General features: G+C 42.1%; 1 protein-coding gene across 11 annotated transcripts in view; it reads right to left on the reverse strand.

The window, feature by feature from the left end:
• The window catches only part of FBRSL1 (fibrosin like 1), a 771,378-nt gene that overhangs the window by 57,888 nt on the left and 691,171 nt on the right, over positions 1-22,319 (reverse strand). For all 11 annotated transcript variants that reach the window (XM_048821199.2, XM_048821200.2, XM_048821205.2 and 8 more), the window contains one exon: positions 14,623-14,668. In XM_048821199.2, the coding sequence (XP_048677156.1) occupies positions 14,623-14,668 (46 nt within the window). The remainder of the gene's footprint in view (positions 1-14,622; positions 14,669-22,319) is intronic.

Genomic DNA, 22,319 nt, shown 5'->3' on the forward strand with positions numbered 1-22,319 from the left:
GTATTTATCATCTTGGGGCTGAATAGAATTGGTCTCTGGGGCAGAATTTCAGAGGTGCTTAGCACCCAAAACTGGGGCTAGACTTTCAAAAGGACTCAGGGCTCATTCAGGAACCCAAATTAAGTGGTCCTACTTCTAAACATGCTCATAGCCCCCAGCAGCTCCCATTGTTTCAATAAACATTAATAATACCATTTAGTGCAATTCAGGGCTCTGTTTTATTAATCCTTTACTCTACCATGTAACTCATCCTCGTGGCTGTGATCTAGTGAAGTACCAATTTAACATCTGATCGGTCTTCTCGAGGGAGATAAAGCTTAAAATATCTAATGGACCTTTTTTCATTTCTTTTACTTTACTTTCCATTTCTTTTATGGTCCTATGACAACAGAAATATTAACAGGTGAAGGCAGTGGAAACAAATACAACATATTCTGCAACATCTGCAAAGCCAAAACTTTTACGGAACACAAGGCTGAAGGCAGAATTGTTGAGGGATGGAACAGTGAAATGGGAATCAGAAGATCTGGATTCCCCACTCCCCTAAGATCACAAACAGTTGCAGCCTGTTTCCCCACCTGAAAAATGTGGATCCTAAGCCTTACTGACCTTTCTAAAGCGCTTTGAGATGCTCAGGTGCTGTCAGTGCCAAGTATTATTAATCAGCGAGATTTTCAAAGGCACAAAGGGCAGTTACTTGCCCAACTGCTACTGAAAAGTCAGTGGGAACTGGGTACCTAATTTTTATTTGGGCTTTGGAAAATCTCCCACATGAAGTTTAAGAGATAGGCTTAGCCCTGTTCTACAAACAAGCAAGGTAACTCTATTCACTTCACTGTCATCTTCACCAGTGTACCGTCGGAGCTTTTTATAAGCAGAAAGAAAAGGAGTACTTGTGGCACCTTAGAGACTAACCAATTTATTTGAGCATGAGCTTTCGTGAGCTACAGCTCACTTCATCAGATGTTTACCGTGGAAACTGCAGCAGACTTTATATACACACAGAGAATATGAAACAATACCTCCTCCCACCCCACTGTCCTGCTGGTAATAGCAGGACAGTGGGGTGGGAGGAGGTATTGTTTCATATTCTCTGTGTGTATATAAAGTCTGCTGCAGTTTCCACGGTAAACATCTGATGAAGTGAGCTGTAGCTCACGAAAGCTCATGCTCAAATAAATTGGTTAGTCTCTAAGGTGCCACAAGTACTCCTTTTCTTTTTGCGAATACAGACTAACACGGCTGTTCCTCTGAAACCTTTTATAAGCAGAGGCAGGGATGACAGGCATTTGTTGTTTGATTGACTACGCCCCATTAGTACATTGGAAAGTAATCGGCTATACCCATTACTGGCTTGTTCGGTCTCTTATGGCTTCTTGTATCCCAGGTGCATGGCAAGAGGAAAGTCTCTTTAATAGCTTCCCTTCCTCTCCTCCTGCATTTTTCTTTGACCCAGAGATAATTTCCTGCTTTAAAATGTGATGCATACAAAGAAACAGCACTTAAATGCAACCTGAATGTTAGAATCTATAGATAGAAGAAAATGGAGCTTTACTGGAGGGGGAAGGAGAGGACTGCATTATGCAGAAAACCAAGCCCTGCAATCCCATGTTCCTCTCTGAAATCCAAAGAGAATAGATGAGCAGCATATTTGAAACTAATTACTGTAAAATCCAACTGGATTGTCCACCCTCCCCATCTCCCCCTCTCAAAAAGCCTTCACTGAACTTTCTGTGTGGTGTGTATATTTTCTTAAAGTCACCAGGGCCAAAACAGTCCAGCTGAAGCCAAAGAAAGTGCAGAGTAGTTTTTGTGTCCAAGCACAATCGTTCCTTAAGAGCACTCCCTCGCTCTCCCACCTCTCCTGTCTCTAATGAAGGTTTGGTGTCTGTCCACAAAAAACAAACATCAATCAGGCAACAGGCTGTTCCTTTCCCCCTGTTGCTGGTCTGAAATAACAGTCATCCCCCGCTGGGCTGGGAACACCACTTCCCTGTCCAGCATACATACGGAAGAATAGAGGCGGGAGGGAGGAGGGAAGAAACCTCGCTCTTAGGTGCCAGAATACACTATGAGCTGTGCTTTTTGGAGCCAGAGAAAACTTTGGCACACAACAGCTTTTGCTTTCCTCCATCCCATTGGGCACATTAATTATTTAACAGTTGACTTGCGAATTGGAGGGGAGAGGCAGGAACACAAAGCTCTCTCACCTTCTTCCCACCTAGCACAATGTCTGTGTGTGTGTGTGTGTGTGTGTGTGTGTGTGTGTCTGTCTCACTATCAGACAGGACAGAAGACTGTTTAGAGCTTTCTGACAAGGACCCCCTTGTTGGCTTGTGACAACAGCAGCTTTTGACAGCATGCGACAGCATCTAGAGCAAACGAGTTACAGAGCAGGGAAAAAACAACTGCCCTGTGTGTGCTCCCTAAGGAAGCCAATGTTTTTATGCATTATAAGTGGAGGGGGACTGGTGTGTTTATCCTGGGTTTCAATGTACTTGGAAGTGGAGATGCAACCCCACGGCTAACTGAAATAGGTTTATGGTTTGCAACAGTGGTCAGCTGCATCAAAAAGTTATTTAACATGTTTTCCAGCAGGGTAATGTAACATTTTTGCGAGTGTGTGGAGAAGGGAGGTAATTCAGTCTAATTTGGACACAGATGACTCACAGATGTTAAGAATCTTTTGGATCAACAGCTCTTCTGGCACCGTAGAATCCATAGCCTTGATTGCTAGCTGAGTAAGAAAGAGCTGGCAGCTCCTGCCTGTGTGTAGGAGAATCATAGCGCTGCCAGTCAATACTTCAGCGACAACAATGTCAGAGCGATCATATTAAAATGGGGGGGAGGCAGAGAATTCAAATCAAATCTGAGCCTTTTCCCTTTGCAGAACTTCTAATACTGCCTGATGGGAAAACCCTCCCAAATCACAACCCACCAACTCTGTTTATTTAAAATTAACACACTGTGGTGGGAGAGTCGGGTCATGAGCACGGCAGGGTAAGCCTGCCAGTAGCAACAGAAGCAGACTCAGCGAGAAGCAGCTTTACACAGGGACACCTGGGTGGCATGTTTAGTAAAGGCCTACAGGAAATGATGCAGAAAAAGGTTATCGTAGCTGCCTCCATTCAGTGAAGGAAATGTTTGCAGCAGGCAGGGGTTTGAACCAAAAACCTGGATCCAATGCTCCTGAACTACTGGGGCTGCTGGGGTATTTCCAAATTCAGATTTTGCAGTACGGGTGGATCTGAAAGCAATACAGGTCCCTGAAGAAAAAGTGAGCAGCGCAAACAATCCAGTACTTTTAGCTGCACCAGAGCTCACCTCCAGACCACAGTGTAATTTAAAGCAGCTCTAAATTACGCCTGGCTGCAGTGACCTGCAATGAGGCGCTCTGCTGCTATGTATTGCTGGAGCCATGCTCCTTCTCTTTCCTGAGACACCCTCTCTATGCCATAGAGCTGATATAGGACTGACTGTGCAGGCTTTATGCCAACTGGGGTGTCCCCCTATGCTGGGGGGGAATCCTGAGACAGCTGTCTGCTTAGGGAAGCTTTACTGTGCCTTTATGCTGCTGGAATGGCATAAAGGGGCCAGAGTCTGCGACAGGGTCTGGCCTCTAACACAGAAGCCTTCCAACCAAAATGTCCAGGGTGCTCACAGAATTGGTATAAAAAGTATCAAATAATCTACTTTACCGTGTCCATTCAACCAATCTGTACAGATTTTAACTGTCACACTCTAGCTGTCTGTTTCCGGTTTCTATCTGGCTTTAATCGCTGGTTCAATAATAAAAATAACAACATTCAATGTTCACACAATTGTTAGACTCATTCAGTCAGGATGCTTTGTAGAACCCCCACCCCTGGAGCCCATCACTAGTGTCTGGAGAAGGCCGGCCACATAAAAGGTCAACTGAACAAAGACAGCCCTTCAATTTGGAAGCCAAGCCCCATAGAACAGAGAACTAAAATGCTGCCTATTTGTCTGCATGAGGTTGGCCCTCTCCTATCACCCGTGCTTTGTGGACAGGTTCCCAGGGTGCAGGTTAATTTGAGCAGTTTTGTGTGCAAACATCAACCCATTGCAAAGCCTGTTGACCTTTAATCTCAACCTGATTTGATTGGTGCTGCCTGCTTCTAAATTTCTTCCTCGTCTGTCCCAAAGCAAGTCACAGGAGAAAGGAATCAAGTGCCAGAAGAATGGACAAGCCGTCCTCTTTAGGAGACACTGTCCGGCTGCCACGTGCAGAAAGCATAGTCCCCCAGTACTGGATCATCAGTGAATGCAAACAGATGCATAACGAGTGAGCAGAGACTGCAGCAGCAGATGCAGTTTCATGGATGTCTGGCTACCGCCAAAACCATGTGAGTTGAGATCTAAATAGCCTTCCTTATGCAAAATGAAAGAGAGAATGAAACTGAAGGAAACTGGCAATTACATAATTTTACTTCTTTTCCAGCCTACTCACCTGTCACTGGGCGGCTCTGGGCTTGCACATGAAAGATACAAGCAGCAAGATGCTTGCATACACAATGACGTTTTCATTTAATTAGATAAAAATTCCAATGTTAATGCCTGGATGGATTGGACAAGCAGAGCTGGCTTTTTTCAGGGTTGCTGGAACATGTGAACTATCACTACACAGGTTTCAGAGGAACAGCCGTGTTAGTCTGTATTCGCAAAAAGAAAAGGAGTACTTGTGGCACCTTAGAGACTAACCAATTTATTTGAGCATGAGCTTTCGTGAGCCACAGCTGTGGCTCACGAAAGCTCATGCTCAAATAAATTGGTTAGTCTCTAAGGTGCCACAAGTACTCCTTTTCTTATCACTACACAATATCTTAAAAATACAGTTTTTCACCATGCCAATAGGGCAACTATTACAAACAAGGTTACTTTCAGCACCCACGGCTGGGGAGGAGTGGGAAGCGGGGTCATAAAACCAACAATGGGAGTAATGATATGATGTTTTTAAAATAGCATTTCTTTAACCCAACCAAGATGTAGGGACTGTGATGGCAAGAGGCCTGCCATTTAACATTACTAGTAAATGTACTTTTTCTATCTGAGCTTTCTTGGATTTGTACCTCACCCTGCTGTTAACTTTTTGCTCTGTTGAAATGTAACACCCATTTCACAGGAGAAAGAGATCCACAAGTCTGACTATTTCCTTATGGATAAGCCCTATAGAATTTATTAGTGATGAAACCAGTAGGTTTCTTCAGAAACATAATAAGAGGTCTATAAAAATTAGTCTAAAAACCCTTAAAATTGAATGAAGAATGAGAAACTTTCCACAAGCTTTGGAACCGTCCTACAGAATCTCATAGCAGGAATACGATTCTCTAAAAAGCTCTACAGGACAGTTTTTAAAACCTCTATACAAAGCTTATATTCCTATTAACTTCTGTAGGACTTTTCCATAAAGTTCATTAAAATGAAATGAAGATAGAGAGTTCAATTCTAAACAGCACAAACACTGGCCAAGTTTAAAAACAATCATTGCGAAAAACAGGGCAAAAAACAAACACACAAAAAAATACCAGGTCAAATTCCAGTCTCAGCTATACTGCTATAAAGCCAAGTAAGGTCAATGGAGTTACTATAGATTTACACTGGAGTAACTGAGAACAGATTCTAGCCCACAGTATACAGGAAATGTCCGAGTTCTGAGTGGGGAGGGAAGGGAAGGGAAGTCCTCATGCTGCAATTCATCTGACCAGCTCAGAACAGCATTAAAATACTCTGCAGGGAACAGTGTCCAGCCCTTGTCAACCAGCAAGGGAGGGGAGAGAGAGGGAGAGGGAGAGTGTGTGTGTCTCTAGGATGACTTAAAGGAGAAATGAAGAGGCAGGAACATTCAAGGCTTGAAGGATGCCCCCTCAATATTGCCTCATTCCCTCAGGAGAGGCCAGGCCAGGCTGCTGCTAGTGATTCAGAGATTTACACATTTCAAATGAAGCTAATAAGAAAATCAATTACCGAAACATACAGCATGTCAACTACAGAACTGCTGTGGAGAATGAACTATTACTGCTTGCCACACAGATTGATCAGGATAGCAAGCATCCTGCTCACCAACCTCATACCCTGTGCCTCCCCAGATTAGGAGGGGGCCCTCAAGTCTCCAGGGGGAAGGGGCGAAGCAGCAGCTTGCTAATGGTATTCTCTGCTTATGATAAAGACCCTGTTGCTGGAGGTTGGTGACTCACTGGGAATTACAGACCACACCAGCTGTGTGCACAAAAGAGTAACCAGATCCATTTGCAATTAAAGAACACACGGTGGTCTCACTGATCACTTTCATTGATTGCTCAGAGGGAAAAGCAGGATGACCTCAGGGTCAGTTCCAGCTTCCCCCATGAACCCACCTCCTTACCCTCCTGCTGTCTTGTCAAATTACTTGCCGATTGTCGGTCTGGCCTCTGCTATGCTAGTGACCTGCATGAAGCACACAGTTACTGTGTCTGCAGGAGTCCCTAATGAGCTATTATACAACTCAGGACAGCTTAATATTGGTCACCTATCTCAAACTGCTTCTCCCAAATAGAAGTATGAAGCATGGGGGTGGAGGGGAACAGAGAAAGGAACATCAGAGATCTATAAAAAGATCACGAACACATGGTGTAGCACACACAGAGAATGCATAAAAAGAACAGGAGGACTTGTGGCACCTTAGAGATTAATAAATTTATTTGAGCATCAGCTTTCGTGAGCTACAGCTCACTTCTCCTTTTCTTTTTTGCGGATACAGACTAACACAGCTGCTACTCTGAAACCTGAGAGAATGCATGTGCATTGTATCTAGGCAGTAGAGAAGGATGACACTATTTTACTAGGAACAGACCTGAATTGGATCAGGACTTTCCTCAGAAGGCCAAGGGCATTCATACCCGACACACTGGTTCCAGACAGTCTCACATTGATGAGGCACTAGTTAATGGATTTAGACTAAACATTTAGTTTTCTGGTTAACAAAAGCTTTACAAAATTTAATACAAATAGACAGTGTTTTCAAAGTTAAAAAAAAAGGGGGGGGCGATTAAAACGGACATTGTGTTTGGGTGGCTTGGATTTAAACATTAGCACCCTATTAATAGATCAGAATCGGAAATCGACTGGAAACAAAAGTGGAAACTGACCTGTTTGTTTTTTCATTGCTCCACCAGAAAGAAATGCAAGAAGTAAACAAACAGAAGAAAGGATGCAAAGCATACCTGATTTTAAAAAAAATCTTTTAACTTCAGTAATGTTACTAGTAGCCAGTAGGAATTATTTTTTTAAATGTATGATTTATAATCTGATGGTCTCTTTAGCTACTTTTACATGAACTTGGAAAGTTTAAATGTGCCTAGTGAATCACTACAGTTTATGCATGAATATGCCAGTTATATTTTCTTTGCTGCTAAAAGTTTTTTTTATTTTAAATAAAAACTATAATTAAAGAAAATAAACCATCCTTTTCATAACATTTATACAACCATGACTTTGTTTATTTTATTTTTCTTGGTACGGCACTGCATTCAGTTAGCTCTCCACAATATTTAACAAAGCTGCATTTAAAATTTAAAATATTTAAGGAAATGAACAAATCCTGTGGAGGAAGGGCAGTCGAGCAAATAGACTTTTACATTACCCTAGGCAATTGTGTGTGTGTGCGCATGTGTACTTGTGTATGTGTCTCTCTCTCTCTCTCTCTACTCCAAAAATATATCCATGGCTTGTATGCTTTAAATCAAAAAGCAATTTCAGTCTGTAATACTCAAATAAATAATTAAACACAGTTTTATCTCTCACAGTATTGCTTCTATTCATTCCAATCCCACTGACAGGAACACAGCTACAGACCCCCATAACCTTAAAACAACAAAACAACACACATGACACCAACCAGAAGGCCTAGAAATGTTTGTAATTCAACTTTTCACCTCTTGGCTGTAGCCCGACAGGACAAAGGAAGCTTTATCCTGGCAGATTACAGTGGAGGTGGCTGTCTTAACTGACCGGGTGGGGGGGTGGCGGGGGGCTGGAGAGAAATGGTACTAACAGAATCTGCCTAATTGCGTTAGACAACAGTAAATTTGTATCAATATTAAAATCATAAATTGCCTTTCTCCGTAGCCCACTCGCCTGATGACATTTCTGGCTGATGTAAGTCGAGCTTTACTCAGTGAATTGAACAGTGGCGGTTGGAAAATGGTTTCTTCCATGTTATTGTGACATTTTCCTTGGACCCACTATAGAGAGAGAGAGATCACGGTGTAGACAGCTATTAAATAAGCCTTACATGGGCAAGCAACCCCCCCCCCCCCCACGCAGATGCATTATCAGTTATAAAGAGACTGCAGAGTGCCTTCCAGCGCCTGAGCAATGCAAGGATTCCTGCAGAACCCCACTCTTAACGGCTGTTGTTCTTACTCTGTTTTCAAAAACTGTGACTCAGTAGCTCTGACCTGTGTGATTGTCATGGTTACCCAGATGGTTTCTGAAAACCCAAGAGTCCTCCTCCTTTCTGGATCACTGTATATATTATATACGGATGTATGCATGCACATTCAAGGAAGCCCGATAGCTAATGTATTAATTAATCCAAGGAGTGGTTAGATTGGATTACAAATTTTAGAGAGGGAAAGAGGCAGGAGGCCTTGGATGGTTCAGGTGCTGGATCCAATTATATCCCAGATCCTGGTGCGTGTCCAGTATTGCCACCCAAAGCATTCAAAAATCATGAGACAGGCTTAAAAATGAGGTTTTCAAACATAATACATTTGAAGTTCTTTTTCACGGCCACCTGGTTTTTGAGTGTTTGGTGGAGTGTCACATTATCAAACTTTTCTTTGTAACCAAGCAGGCTAGAAACTTACTATTTTTAAAACTCAAAACAGAGTCTCATGTAATGACAACTCCAGGAGCTGGGGCTTTAAAAACACCAAATAACGTGAGATTTGTGACATTGAGAATACCGGTGGGGAGGGGCTTTATGAGCGGTCTGGCCATCTAGTGTATATTAAGTATTATACTACTAGTAAGGCTTCTGTTAAAAGATTTCCCTCCTTGCCGGTGATTAACGTGGCTTCTCATTCGCAGATGTGGCTCTAAATCACCGCCTTTAAATTCAGGCTGCAAACATTATTGGACTAGGGTTAACAGGCATCATAGAAAAAAACACTGGAATTTCATCAAAGCCTGGGTACTTTACAAAATGGGAAATAGGAAGTTGGAGGAATCAATGGCAGAGCCCTTAGTATCTGTATTCCTGGCCCTTCCATTGAGTTGGTGTATGACCATGAACATGTTTACTACACGTCTCTGGCCTCACTTTACACACATGATTCTGCTACTTACCTCCCTGAAAAGGGTATTGGGAGACTTGCTTAATGCTACAGATCACATCAAGATCTTCTGGTGAAAAGCTCTACAGTGTATTATTTCTATTACCTAGTAGCACCTAGAGATGCCAAGTGACATTGGGACCCCAGTGGAAAAGGCTTTATATAATCACATAATGAGAGACAGTCTCTGTCCTACTCCGGAGATTTTGTATTTCTAGCTTTTAAAATGATTTAGTGTGACAGTTTAGTGCAGAAGGAAAAAAAAAAAAAGAAGAAAAGAAAAGAGAAGAGAAAAAGGAGAGACAGTCCCCTTAAGGCAACAATATTATGCAGCACTGATCTCAGAGGAACAGGGGTTCTTTTTTCTGGTTCAGATGCGCTCGTCAGGACTCTGAGTTGTCTTTTAACAAGAAATCTCTCTTGCTGGCCCACGGCACACTTCTGTGGTCAAGAGGACAAAATATAAAAGAAGGAAACTTCAAAGAATTATAAGTTGCATTAATCCATGGGAGTGGGTGGTCATGGTGCATCCCATGGCTAACAATTATGGCCTGCGTGCCGAACAAGCCTGGCTCCCTCTTGTCAAAGGGTTAAGACACGGACTGTATGCTTTAGAGCTTTGGGGACACGTACAGTTCACGATGAAAGACAGCACTTCAGAGCTCTATGCCTATATGTTCAATGAAAAGTGACAGTGTATGGTAAGCATTTTTTTTCCTGGAGAAAAAAAATGGAGAAAAGAAAAAAAAATAAACCACCAAACCTATTTTCACTTATTATTACAGTAAGAACAATGCTTTATATTCTATACTCTTCACAAAACCTCTCAACAAAGGATCTCAAAGCACTTTATAAACATTAATTAATTAAGCCTACCAGCATGCTGGAGTGGCAAGTATTATCCCTCATTCTGTGGATGGGGAAACTGAGGCACAGAGGTTAAGTGATCACCCAGCAAGTATGTGGCACAGCTGGACAAAGACCTTAGGAACATGGATTCCCAGTCAGGTACTCTATGCGTCAGACAACATTGCCTGCCTAATTCAAAGTTCGGGCCTGATCTCAGCAGATGTTGAGCGCCCACAGCTCATACTGACTTCCTAACCATCCCTGATGGCTGTTCCAGGCCCTGTGCAAAGTTGTGGTGCTGCGCTCAGTCTGGTTCCTAGTGGATAGGTGGTCATCTTACAAATCCACATCTGGCAACCTTGCTGGAAGCTTTGGAAGCGGTGCCAACGATTCAGTGGACAATGACACTGAATTCCCATTTCGCTTCCATGAGTTATTGCTCCAGGTCAGGACTGAAACACATTGGCAGGGATCAGTATGGAGAAGCTTTCAGTGCAGCTTCCCATGCTCTGCTTGCTCTGGGGACAGAGGGTTTCACTCTCCAGGAACCTTTCACCAGCATTAAATCCACTAAAGAAACATCTATTTTAAGAAGCCCATTCAGACTGCAGTACTCCCGCTGGCTGAGGAAGGAGCTGGGTTCAAGAGAGAACTCAGATCTCCCCAAATTTTCTCAGCATTAGGATCTCGGTTTCAAGGCTTATTGGCAATAAAAGCTCTCCTTGTTCCTCTGGCACCCTACTGGTTATCTCACTGAAAGAAATGGCACCGGGCTGGCACTGCATGGACGGGCACCACCGGGGATCACCAAGAAGAAAGGCCCTTAGGATATCTGCATGTACCACAGGACATAATCATTTCCCTCCAATGAACAAGGGACTTGCCTAAAAGTGAATCAGTAGCTGCAGTGCACCAGTATAGCCTTAAAAAACTCAACACCCAAATGTCAAAATACCAGCCAGATTGTGGTCACTATGGGTGTTTAATGGGCAAATGCTCCTCTGGCCTGGTGCAAGCTGACAGATGAAGTAAGCTGTAGCTCACGAAAGCTTATGCTCAAATAAATTGGTTAGTCTCTAAGGTGCCACAAGTACTCCTTTTCTTTTTGCAAATACAGACTAACACGGCTGCTATTCTGAAACCAGACAAATCTGAATTTGTTTCAGAAGCTCTTTCTCTTTTTCCTCTTCTCAGTCTCTCCTATCCATCTGGCTAGCATGGAGCTTTGATCTAGCTTGCTTGTGCACTTTATTTTTTCAGGTCCCGCCAAGCTCTCCTCCCGCCCTCCCACCATTGACTGGCTGGGAGAACCCTACATGAAAAGAATAACGTATCAGAACAAATGGGCCTCTACGCTTTTTACTTTTCATTACTATTTTCTTGTGTGGGGTGTTTAATCACTCACTCTCTCTCCAGGAAGCTCCAAGTCCTCTAATTCAGTCTATTTCACAGCTGTGACCACTGAGGTCACTTTGGGTCAAGACACCTCCTCTCCCCTGCATAATGGCAAATGTTCCAGGGAAGCTGACTGCTACATAGTACATCTGTTGTCACACATCAGCTTGTGTCAAAAGAGGGGCACAGCAGCAATGGCCTTCTGTTGTAAGGAGGGGAAGACAAATGTACCACTGGGAACATTAAACAAAAGATTCAGCACCTAAGACCTTTTGAGAATCTGAGCAGGGTGGTAAAAAGTTACATTTTACAACGATTCCAGACATGGAAAAGTAAAAGTTGCCCATCTTAATACTTCATTGCGTTGTTAATCGGTTGGTAAACTAGAATGACACTAATATATTTACTGCACCAAATGCATCCTTCATGTAACTGTATAGAAGTCAATGGTGTTACATCAAGAATGAATCTGACCTACTGTGTTTAACAGCACTCCCCCCCCCACAAAAAGTCATGTAAAAAAGGCCAACAATGCAGATAACCTAGAACTTGCTAACTAAGAGATTACTCTCTACAGAATTCTGGATGCTCTTCAACAAGAAAAAGTGGAATTATATTATATTAAAATAAAAACCTTATTGAGAATTTACAAGCAGTGAGTGCGTAAAGTGGTCTGAAAAAAGGGGGTGGTCTCCCATAATCTGAGCAGCACAAGCTTTGGTAAAACAATGCTTGAAGTGCACCCCCTCAGTGACCTGGCTTGAGTTTTAATTATTGCTTTTTGCTGGGCCTGTAACCCCTTGCAATCCCCCCGCCCTTCTCCCGAAGCACAGATTTTCAAGGAAGGGCACAATGTGAACGCCTGCAAGAGAAGTGTGTACCTGTTGCACCATTTATGCGTGCAAATCAGGAAACTGTATGTTTAACTAATCCTTTGCCTGCATGATTGCTCGCACTTAGGACTTAAGTCAATTTTGGTATCTTATTAATGGAGTTTGAAATGTCAGTCCTTGAAGGTCACCTTCTCTCTGCCCATATGGTATCACAAAGGCTTCATCATTTAACACTGCCTTTAATTTGCATATGAGAGAGATAAAACTCTGGTGTAATCGTATAGCAGGACTCGTAACATTAACCAGAGTCAGAATTTAGTGCCGTTCAAGCTTCTCCATATAGATCTATCAATGCTAGTCAACCTGACCTTGCAATACAACTGCTATGCTATGCCATGCCAATCCTAAGGTAGTCTGCCCACACAGTCTCAACCTTTGGCAAACAGCCTGGTAGACATGTGTCTATACCAAGATCTATGTAGAAGCTAAAGATGAGCCACAAAATTCATATCTGGATTGAAACTTTCCCAAAGCCTGGTAGTATCTGGACCCATGGCAAAATAAACGGGTAATAATTTTCAGCTCCAGTGATGGAAACACCAGTGAGTAGATGACTCCAAGTTGTCAAGTTCACTGCCACCGGCACATGATGGACAGCAACCTGAAAACTCATGTTGCTGAGTGGCTCTGAGATATCAAGGGGAAAAAAACCAATCAGACTTCAATACCTGCAGGAACCAACAAAGCTGCTGAAACTTGAATGTAATCCTCTAAACTAGATCACTGGGCCACATTTTCACTCAGACTCCTGGAGTTTTGTTTTTGAGAGCGAGCTGTATGGGATTTGGGCTTACCAAGGTTTGGCACCTAAGGTACACAATAGGGTAGAGAGAGGACAAATGGTGTCCATCCCCCCACAGTCCTTTGCTTTTTTTTTTTTTTTTATGAGACTGCATCATTTTGTGAAAACATCTGTAAATGTACTAATGTCACTCACCATCACTTTTCACATTTACCATTTAAAGTTTGCAAGACTTGGAAAGAAAGAATTTCTAGCACTTACAGCCTCTAAAAAGGCCAGCCCAGTGGTGTCTGGAACCAGCCTGAGACACACACAACAAGTAATAACCAAAAAGCCTTTTCTTGGCTAGCTTCTATTCCTATACAGTGGTGAGGTAAACGAGTCCCCTCTTGGTCCTCTTGAAATAACCTTTCCACGCTATAATTTCTTATTAATGAGCCTCATTTTTCCCCTTCAAGGCATTTGTCTCTCCCTAGTAGTCATCATTACTCTGAAATGGTTTTTATTCTGTAGTTCAATATAAGAAACACTGCAGAACAGCGTTACTTACTGGCAGTGTATACAAAGCCATAATGTCAGCCTTCTTGCACGACAGAGCAGAACCATTCATAGCATAATGCTTTCAATTGTACAAAACACTCTTCTCTACAAGACTGTTCCTTAAATATCTTTTGTCCACAGCATTCAACCAAGAGTGAGATTATCCACAGGAAGCTGAGCAACAAGCCAGAGTAGCCTTATATTACCGACAGACTGAGTCCTAAAGGGAGGGCTTGGTATATTTAAAAATGTATTACTACAATTCCCAAAGGAAATCTGAACAGGCCACGTCTCTTAGCAACACCCAGTGTATATCACAGGTAACTCTCATTAATACTAATGGGAGCTACGGGCTAGAATCCTGCAATATACCGAGCACCTTAAACTTCACTTTGGAGGATTGAGCCCTATAGATATAAAAGTTCTGCATGCTGGTGGGTGAAAAGATATTTGAATCCTTGAGACAATAATATAGATACACAAATATTCCTTAGTTGTTTTTTTTTAAATGAGGATTTGCTTCTATTATAGCAGAGTGGCAGCTCTGCTATAGTTAAAGTTGATTCCTGCTTCGTCAATAAGCCCTCTCGTTAAGACATTTGCTACAAGTCTACCATCTGGTAGGGGAAAAAAACCAGCCTCATCTTAATACCAGGTGGGTGGGAAAATTAACATAACCATTGCAAGCCTGTGACAATGTGAGGTTGTTCTTTTTGACAACACTACGTGGCAAGATTGAAGTCACTGGCTTCCTATTAAATTCAATTCCTGTTACACACACAAGATTTTTGGTAGTTTCATACACTGAAGGAGTTGCTTGTTCTTATGGTAAGATAAGGAAAGGAAAGTGTTTCTCCAAAGCACCTACCTTTATTTGCTGCAGGGGAAAACAGTTTCTCGGAGCCTAAAGAAGCCTGAAAACAAAACAGAAAGAGGGTTACTGACTCTAAAAGAGAATATAGGAGTCTCTACCAAAAATACATAGTCCTTACAGAACGAATCAATCTTCATAACTGCAGTTACACACTGCACCTGGAGGGTGCAATGTTGTGCCATTTAAGAATAAGCAGGAATCTTGAGCAGAGGAAAGAAAAGCCTATAAAAGCACTGTCCTGTTCTCACTCAAGTACATCCTCCTGTCTCTTTTATTCAGGCACCCATGCAACACACAAGCTATTTTATTCATGATTCTTCATATGAAAATACAAATGAATTGGCTATCAAGCTGAAGTAACAACATTTCAAAGTCTCTCTTGTTGAAAATAAACCTCCTCTCTTACTGAATACACAAATCGTAGTTGTGCAGTGACAGTGCAAGCTACAGCTATATGCATCTGCACAAATAGAGGTGTTACATATATCACACCAAATGACAGACACAGCTGCTATGCACTGAGCTGGTTATGGGCTGTGTTATACTATTTCAACTCCATCATACTGTACTTGTGCTCCTTACAGCTCTGGGAAGTAGTTAAGAAATCCAATTAACCTAAACCTTGTAAACAGCTTCATGATAATCGGGGTCACTGTGTTGCAACCGGGATGATAATGACAGACATTTAAAAAACCCTTCATGGTAAATAAAGCTTTTATTAGTTATTTGATGACTTTTTTTCCAGCTATCAAACAAAGTACATCTACTTCAGCATAAACAAATTTATCGTTTATCACTAGCTGATCATTTCCTGGTCAATAAAGGGTCCATAGAGACTGACAAGCTAATTTTTGGGCAGGTGGGCATTATCAACATGTTGCTAATGTCAGAGTGATAATTATCAATATCTTCTCCAAGTTTGCATCAAACTGAATAAAAATGTGATACAGAGAGAACAAAACTGGAGAAGCTAAATATAAAAAAAACCCCAAAAAACCAAAACCCAACTCCAACACTGCTTTAAAAAATAATTAATTCAACTCAGGGCTGAATTAAGTTGATTTTCTTTTTTATTTTACTGATTTTATTCTAAGGTGCCCTGGGAGGTTTGCATGATAAGTGAGCGATGATTTGTATTGCACTGCTACATATTTTAGACAGTGATTTAGAAAGAGACAGTAAAAATACAGCAAGATCTGCAGCAGATATAATAAGAAAGAAGAAAGAGTCATCTCTACCAGTATTATTTCTAAGGAGCACAAAGTCACAATCTGCAGCAATCATATTGAAAGCTATAAAAAACAGAGAGGGAACACAACATGAAACAATGCTGAGGTTGAGACATCAACTCACAAAATAAGCATGGATATTCTGAGTTGAGCCTGCCTCTTCAGTCTTGGTGTGTATGGTCATTGCATACCTTCTATCAAATTGATCCAAGATAATGGTCCAAATTCTGCCTTGAATTACACTTGTATCATCTTTGCTGCACGGGTGAAGCGGAGGGCAGAATTTACTCCTTGACTTTGGCTAGTTATTTCCTGCTACACAGTAATGCTGCAATGGCAGCAGTGTATAAAATAGTTTAGAGCCAGCTCTGAATTTATTATCCATGCGGAAGACTTTCTTCCAGATATTGTCAAACAATGTCCACCACCATCTGACAGAAAACAGGAATGCATCTGAATCAAAACCCTGGGTCTACACACGAGGATGTTTGAAATTTGGGCTGAATATTGCAGCTCGGACACGGCTCCTAAAACCAACAACTTACATACATACAAGATTTGGCCTAAAAGCGCTTCATAAACTTTAGGCAACATAATGCTCACTGGAGGTGGGTAAATAATATTACCCCACTTTACCGATAGGGAAACTGGCAAAAAGAAGCCACTGACTTGCACAAAGTCACAGACAGCAAGTCAGCACCAGAGCCAGGAATCTTGAAGCTCAAGTCCCTGCTCCAACCATAAGGATGGCACCTTTCCACATAATTCAGCAAAGAGGGATGACACAGACTCACACTGTTGCCAGAAAACATCAAATCATCAGCTAAAGAACTCATCAATATAGTTTAAAATGACAGAAGTTAAGAGAAACAAGCAAGAAATTTCAGGGTTAAAGAGCAAATTAAAGATCTGGGATTAAGACAAAGGGAATGACACAGAAAAACAAGCTTTAACATTCAAGAGTCAGCATTTACAGAACAGGGTTTTCAGAATCACAGCCACAGTTTATAGACATAAACCTTCATACCTAGTGTTTACATTAAGTTTTGCATACATTTATAGTGATCTTTGCCTCCGGATCGGTACTGCTTTTGGCTTAAGGGCCATTTCTGAAACAGAAAATGCCTGCACTACAGTTTATTCACAGAATTACTCTAAAGTCAGTGAGGAAGTTGGGGAAGGTAGAAATGAGACAGAATCCGAATAAATCATTCAATTCCATTACTCTCCCTTTAAAGAAAACAGTCACAAAAACCTATGGATCTGAGCAAGCCCACTAATGAGTGCAAAAATCTAGCAAACCAAAGCATATGCTAAAGCAATTGCCCTCCCACATTTTCTGCTGTTTCAAGCAATTCATTTGCATATGTTTCAGAAGGGATTTTTTAAAAAAAAGTGGAATTCCTCCCCTGAGAGCAATTCAGCCAGTTAAGAGCCCTTTACATGGATGGCTCAAGCCATTCAGGAACTCATGTGTGTGTGTGTGTTTGGTTTAGGAGCACGAAGCTAAGGGATTTCCTTTCCTCCTCTCCCTGCCCACCTGAAGCAAAGTCTCAGGAATGGGGGAGGACAGTTACAGAGTTACAGAGCAGAATGATTTGTGTACTCCTGGGGTCTTTTGCTGCTTACCAGATTTTATTTTCATCACTGGATGATGCAGGCAGACATTCTCAGCCTGAAGCCTACAGACTGAAGACACTTCTAGTCTTTCTTGTGCATTTGGTGCCTGTCCTTCTCTTAACTACTCTTCTCTTTCATTTTCACAGTGCAGCCAGAGGAAGATATGTTTTATTAAAGCTGTCGCTTTGGCAAGACCTCTTTCTTGATGAGATAAAGTGCTCTACATTTTTCATGTGTTGCAGACTTCTTCCCTGATTCTCTTACCCCAAAATGAGCATACGTGTGCGCAAACACACAATTTCACAGGATAGTAAAGAGTCTTCAAGGTGGTTCACACAGCTGAATCACACAAAACTTTTTAAAATCCTTCCAGCCTCCATTTAAGGGAGCCTGCAGATTTGTACCATGACTTTTTTTTTTGGGGGGGGGGGGGGGGTTTGCGGGACTTATTTATCAGGGTTGCTGACAACTGCCAATTCACTGCTGCTGTTTTGATCTTATTTCCTTCTTCCACTCCAGTGTCCTACGTTCCCCAGTTCTAAAGAGGAAAAGTATCCACCCAGCTCTGTGGCTTAACTTTAAATGGTGTTGAAACTACTACACATATAACTACTCTTTCTCCCCTCCCCTCCCGGCTTGGAAATAAAAAAAAGAAAACCCATGCTGTTTCCTCATTGTCTTGCTCCTTCTGCACACAAACTAATAGCAAACAGAACACACTGGGGCTCACATTTTCAGCTCCTGCTAACAGAAGCCCCAGCAAAGGCAGTTTTTGCTTTAATAATGGAAGGTGAAAACCACAAATGATGCAGCACATCCTTTCTCCCTGAAGACAAATACTGAGGTATAATAAAATCCGTGCCTCATTTGTCCTGATTCCTGCTAACACAGGACATCTGAAATGTGTAGCCCTTTTACAGATTAATAATTTAAGGATTATATACAAGAAAGAACAACGGCATCACACAAAAGACAGCACAATAAAACTACGTCAGGCCTCCCAGTAGTTACTGATTTTTTTCCCCCAGCCTAAAAAATTGTTAACAGGGAATCAATGCTTGCTTGGCATTGAAAATAAAGGCCATATAGATCTTCCTGGAGCAGAAAACACCAGTTTCCCAATCCAGAATTGATTCATCAGACAACATAGCTCTGCTGTACGCTGGCTCCAGTCCTGGTGCTTCAAGCATCCGACCACAAGGCACTTTTCTGCTAGCTAGCTCCAAATTTTGGATTCACAAAGAGCAAAACTGTATGGTGACAAGGGCCAGGTGGACTGGTTCTGTATATGTAAGAACCAAACCTTTGCCACACTCAGACCCATTTCCCTTTGGGGGAGAGAAGAAAGGAGGTTGTAAAATGTAGCTTAATTTTCATTTTTGGAAAGGCTGCACACCTTCTTTCAGAGTAGCAGCTGTGTTAGTCTGTATTCGCAAAAGAAAAGGAGTACTTGTGGCACCTTAGAGACTAACCAATTTATTTGAGCATAAGCTTTCGTGAGCTACAGCTCACTTCATCAGATGCACTCAGTGGAAAATACAGTGGGGAGATTTATATACATAGAGAACATGAAACAATGGGTGTTACCACACACACTGTAACAAGAGTGATCACTTAAGGTGAGCTATTACCAGCAGGAGAGCAGGGGGGGAGTGAGGGGGGAACCTTTTGTAGTGATAATCAAGGTGGACCATTTCCAGCAGTTGACAAGAACGTCTGAGGAGCCGTGGGGGGTGGGGAATAAACATGGGGAAATAGTTTTACTTTGTGTAATGACCCATCCACTCCCAGTCTCTATTCAAGCCTAAGTTAATTGTATCCAGTTTGCAAATTTATTCCAATTCAGCAGTCTCTCGTTGGAGTCTGTTTTTGAAGGTTTTTTGTTGAAGAATTGCAACTTTTAGGTCTGTAATCGAGTGACCAAAGAGACTGAAGTGTTCAACTGGTTTTTGAATGTTATAATTCTTGACATCTGATTTGTGTCCATTTATTCTTTTACATAGAGACTGCCCAGTTTGACCAATGTACATGGCAGAGGGGCATTGCTGGCACATGATGGCATATATCACATTGGTAGATGTGCAGGCGAACGAGCCTCTGATAGTGTGGCTGATGTGATTAGGCCCTGTGATGGTGTCCCCTGAATAGATATGTGGACACAGTTGGCAACGGGCTTTGTTGCAAGGATAGGTTCCTGGGTTAGTGGTTCTGTTGTGTGGTTTGTGGTTGCTGGTGAGTATTTGCTTCAGGTTGGGGGGCTGTCTGTAGGCAAGGACTGGCCTGTCTCCCAAGATTTGTGAGAGTGATGGGTCGACCTTCAGGATAGGTTGTAGATCCTTGATGATGCGTTGGAAAGGTTTTAGTTGGGGGCTGAAGGTGATGGCTAGTGGCGTTCTGTTATTTTCTTTGTTGGGCCTGTCCTGTAGTTGGTGACTTCAGGGTACTCTTCTGGCTCTGTCAATCTATTTTTTCACTTCAGCAGGTGGGCATTGTAGTTATAAGAATGCTTGATAGAGATCTTGTAGGTGTTTGTCTCTGTCTGAGGGGTTGGAGCAAATGCGGTTGTATCGTAGAGGTTGGCTGTAGACAATGGATCGTGTGGTGTGGTCTGGATGAAAGCTGGAGGCATGTAGGTAGGAATAGCGGTCAGTAGGTTTCCGGTATAGGGTGGTGTTTATGTGACCATTGCTTATTAGCACCATAGTGTCCAGGAAGTGGATCTCTTGTGTGGACACCTTCTGTTGCAGCTAGGATCCAATCTCAAGAAAGGCTCTTCTCACAACAAAACTCACCCAGCTGAAACCAACCAGTGCTGGAAATCTCACCAAAAAAGCCTCTTCTTGGGAAGCTTCCAAACTAAAAAGGATGGATATGTTCCAAGAAGCCTTCAGGGCAGACCTGCAAGACTTGGGAGTTTCACCAATTACTAGGATGTCTCTGACTGCTTTTCATTCTTCCCTTGCTCTCTTTCCTCTGATTTTACCCACCTCTTCTGAGCCGCTGCAGCTGCTATATGGCTTGCTCAGTGGAGAATTTCACCATATATGGGTGGCTAAGGCTTTTGCTCGATGCAGGTTGTTTCTGGAAGTCCCTTTTTCCCGCTTTATACCAAATTCCTTCCTTCACTGCTAGGAGCAGACTAAGTTTTCTAAAGTAAATCGAAATTGATACACATGGGAAGATACAAAAGTAGCCTGGAGTTCCCCCAAACGACCCAGTAAACAAGAAAGCACCAAACACAGGAAAGGGTACAGAAGAAATGTAACGCTCTAGGACATCACTGCATATATTTTGAGGAGTCATGTAACATTGGAACAGGTTTCAGAGTAGCAGCTGTGTTAGTCTGTATTCGCAAAAAGAAAAGGAGTTCTTGTGGCACCTGAACATTTGAAGAAGCTGTTAGAACTTTGAATCTTTCAAAAACAGCATCAGCATCTGACAGAAACTTCTGATGCATTATGAAGACAAATAAAATAAACAGAATAAAGTCAGCTAGAAAGACTATGAGAACTGCAAGTTGATCATTTCGCACAACATCACAAGAGAAATCAATCTGAGGTGCAAAGCATGTGACTGACCTTTTCTTGAAATCGTCTAGGAAGCATTATTGTTGATGGGGACAGGGCTAATTAACTGACCAACAGGGAATATTAGACAGCTGTGCTGAGGGATTAAGCAAGAAGAAACAGGATACACTACACACACTCCAGCTACATTTTGCTTTTTGATCATCCTTGGACTGTGAAGACACTGTCCCCATGTGAACTTTACATAGAATTTATGGTCTAGATTATCTTTACATAGATTTATAGTCTACTTGGGCACCTAAATAATGGGAAACAACAGTGCAAGGGGCACTTCTGAAAATCTTTTTTAGGAGCCTAAGTGGTAAATAAGCTCTTTCAGAAGTGTAACTCCAGTTGCTGAAATGGAGGAGAACTTTTGAAAATCTGGCCACTCACCTTCAAGCCAAGGTTGTATCTATTTAAATGCCAAGCTCACTAATAATAAGTGATAACCCCTAAGCAAGAAAAAACTCCAGATTTGGGCAATACAGGCAAAAGAATGCATTGTGCAGATCTATCTAAATTTACAAAACAAAAACTTTTGCTGTGCTGCAGTCATCTGATAACACATGGTGGAGAAATCCACACTATGAACTACACTCAACAGGCAACTCCTTGATAAAGTGACTGCCTTAAAATAGCCTAAAGGTTTCCGGTACAATTCTGACCTTTCATTAAAGGCCTTTCTATGAGCAACTGATAGGTGTTGGGCATTAGGGGTGAAGGTTCACTTTAACAGAGGCTTCACTAGTAACAGGAAGCTTCTTGGACTATATTCTGTTCTTGCCAAATGTCAGGCAAAGCCCCAAAGTCAAGTTAATTGACATAAGTAGTGTGTGCATCCAGTTATATTGCTGTCATGGAAAAGGGCACTTCATAGCACACCTTTTTTCTATTCAAAAAGGCATCACCTCTGCCCCTTTTCCACTTGAAAATTTTTATTTCTCAGTAGCCCCAGAACTTCAGTGAACATAGATTTTCTTGTGTTTAACTTCTTGGTCCTTGGCCCAGCATCCTCAAGGTTGGCACAGTTTTGGGACTCGAGTCAGCTGCACGAGGCTGTGGGGAGCCTGAAAGCACAGGACACGGGGGCAGTTCACGGCTGCACTGCAGTGTGTGTAGTCATGCACACCAGTGCCAAGTGGACGCGAAACACAACCTGATCAGAATTGCATGGTAACATTTTACACCCAGGTTGCACTTACATACACAAGTGCACAAGCTGCAGGACAATGGTGAATCAAGCCCATAATTTTTAATGTAGGCCCTATATTTA

This window comes from Caretta caretta, chromosome 15 (genome assembly GCF_965140235.1).
Source record: "Caretta caretta isolate rCarCar2 chromosome 15, rCarCar1.hap1, whole genome shotgun sequence".
NCBI classification, from domain to species: Eukaryota; Metazoa; Chordata; order Testudines; family Cheloniidae; genus Caretta; species Caretta caretta.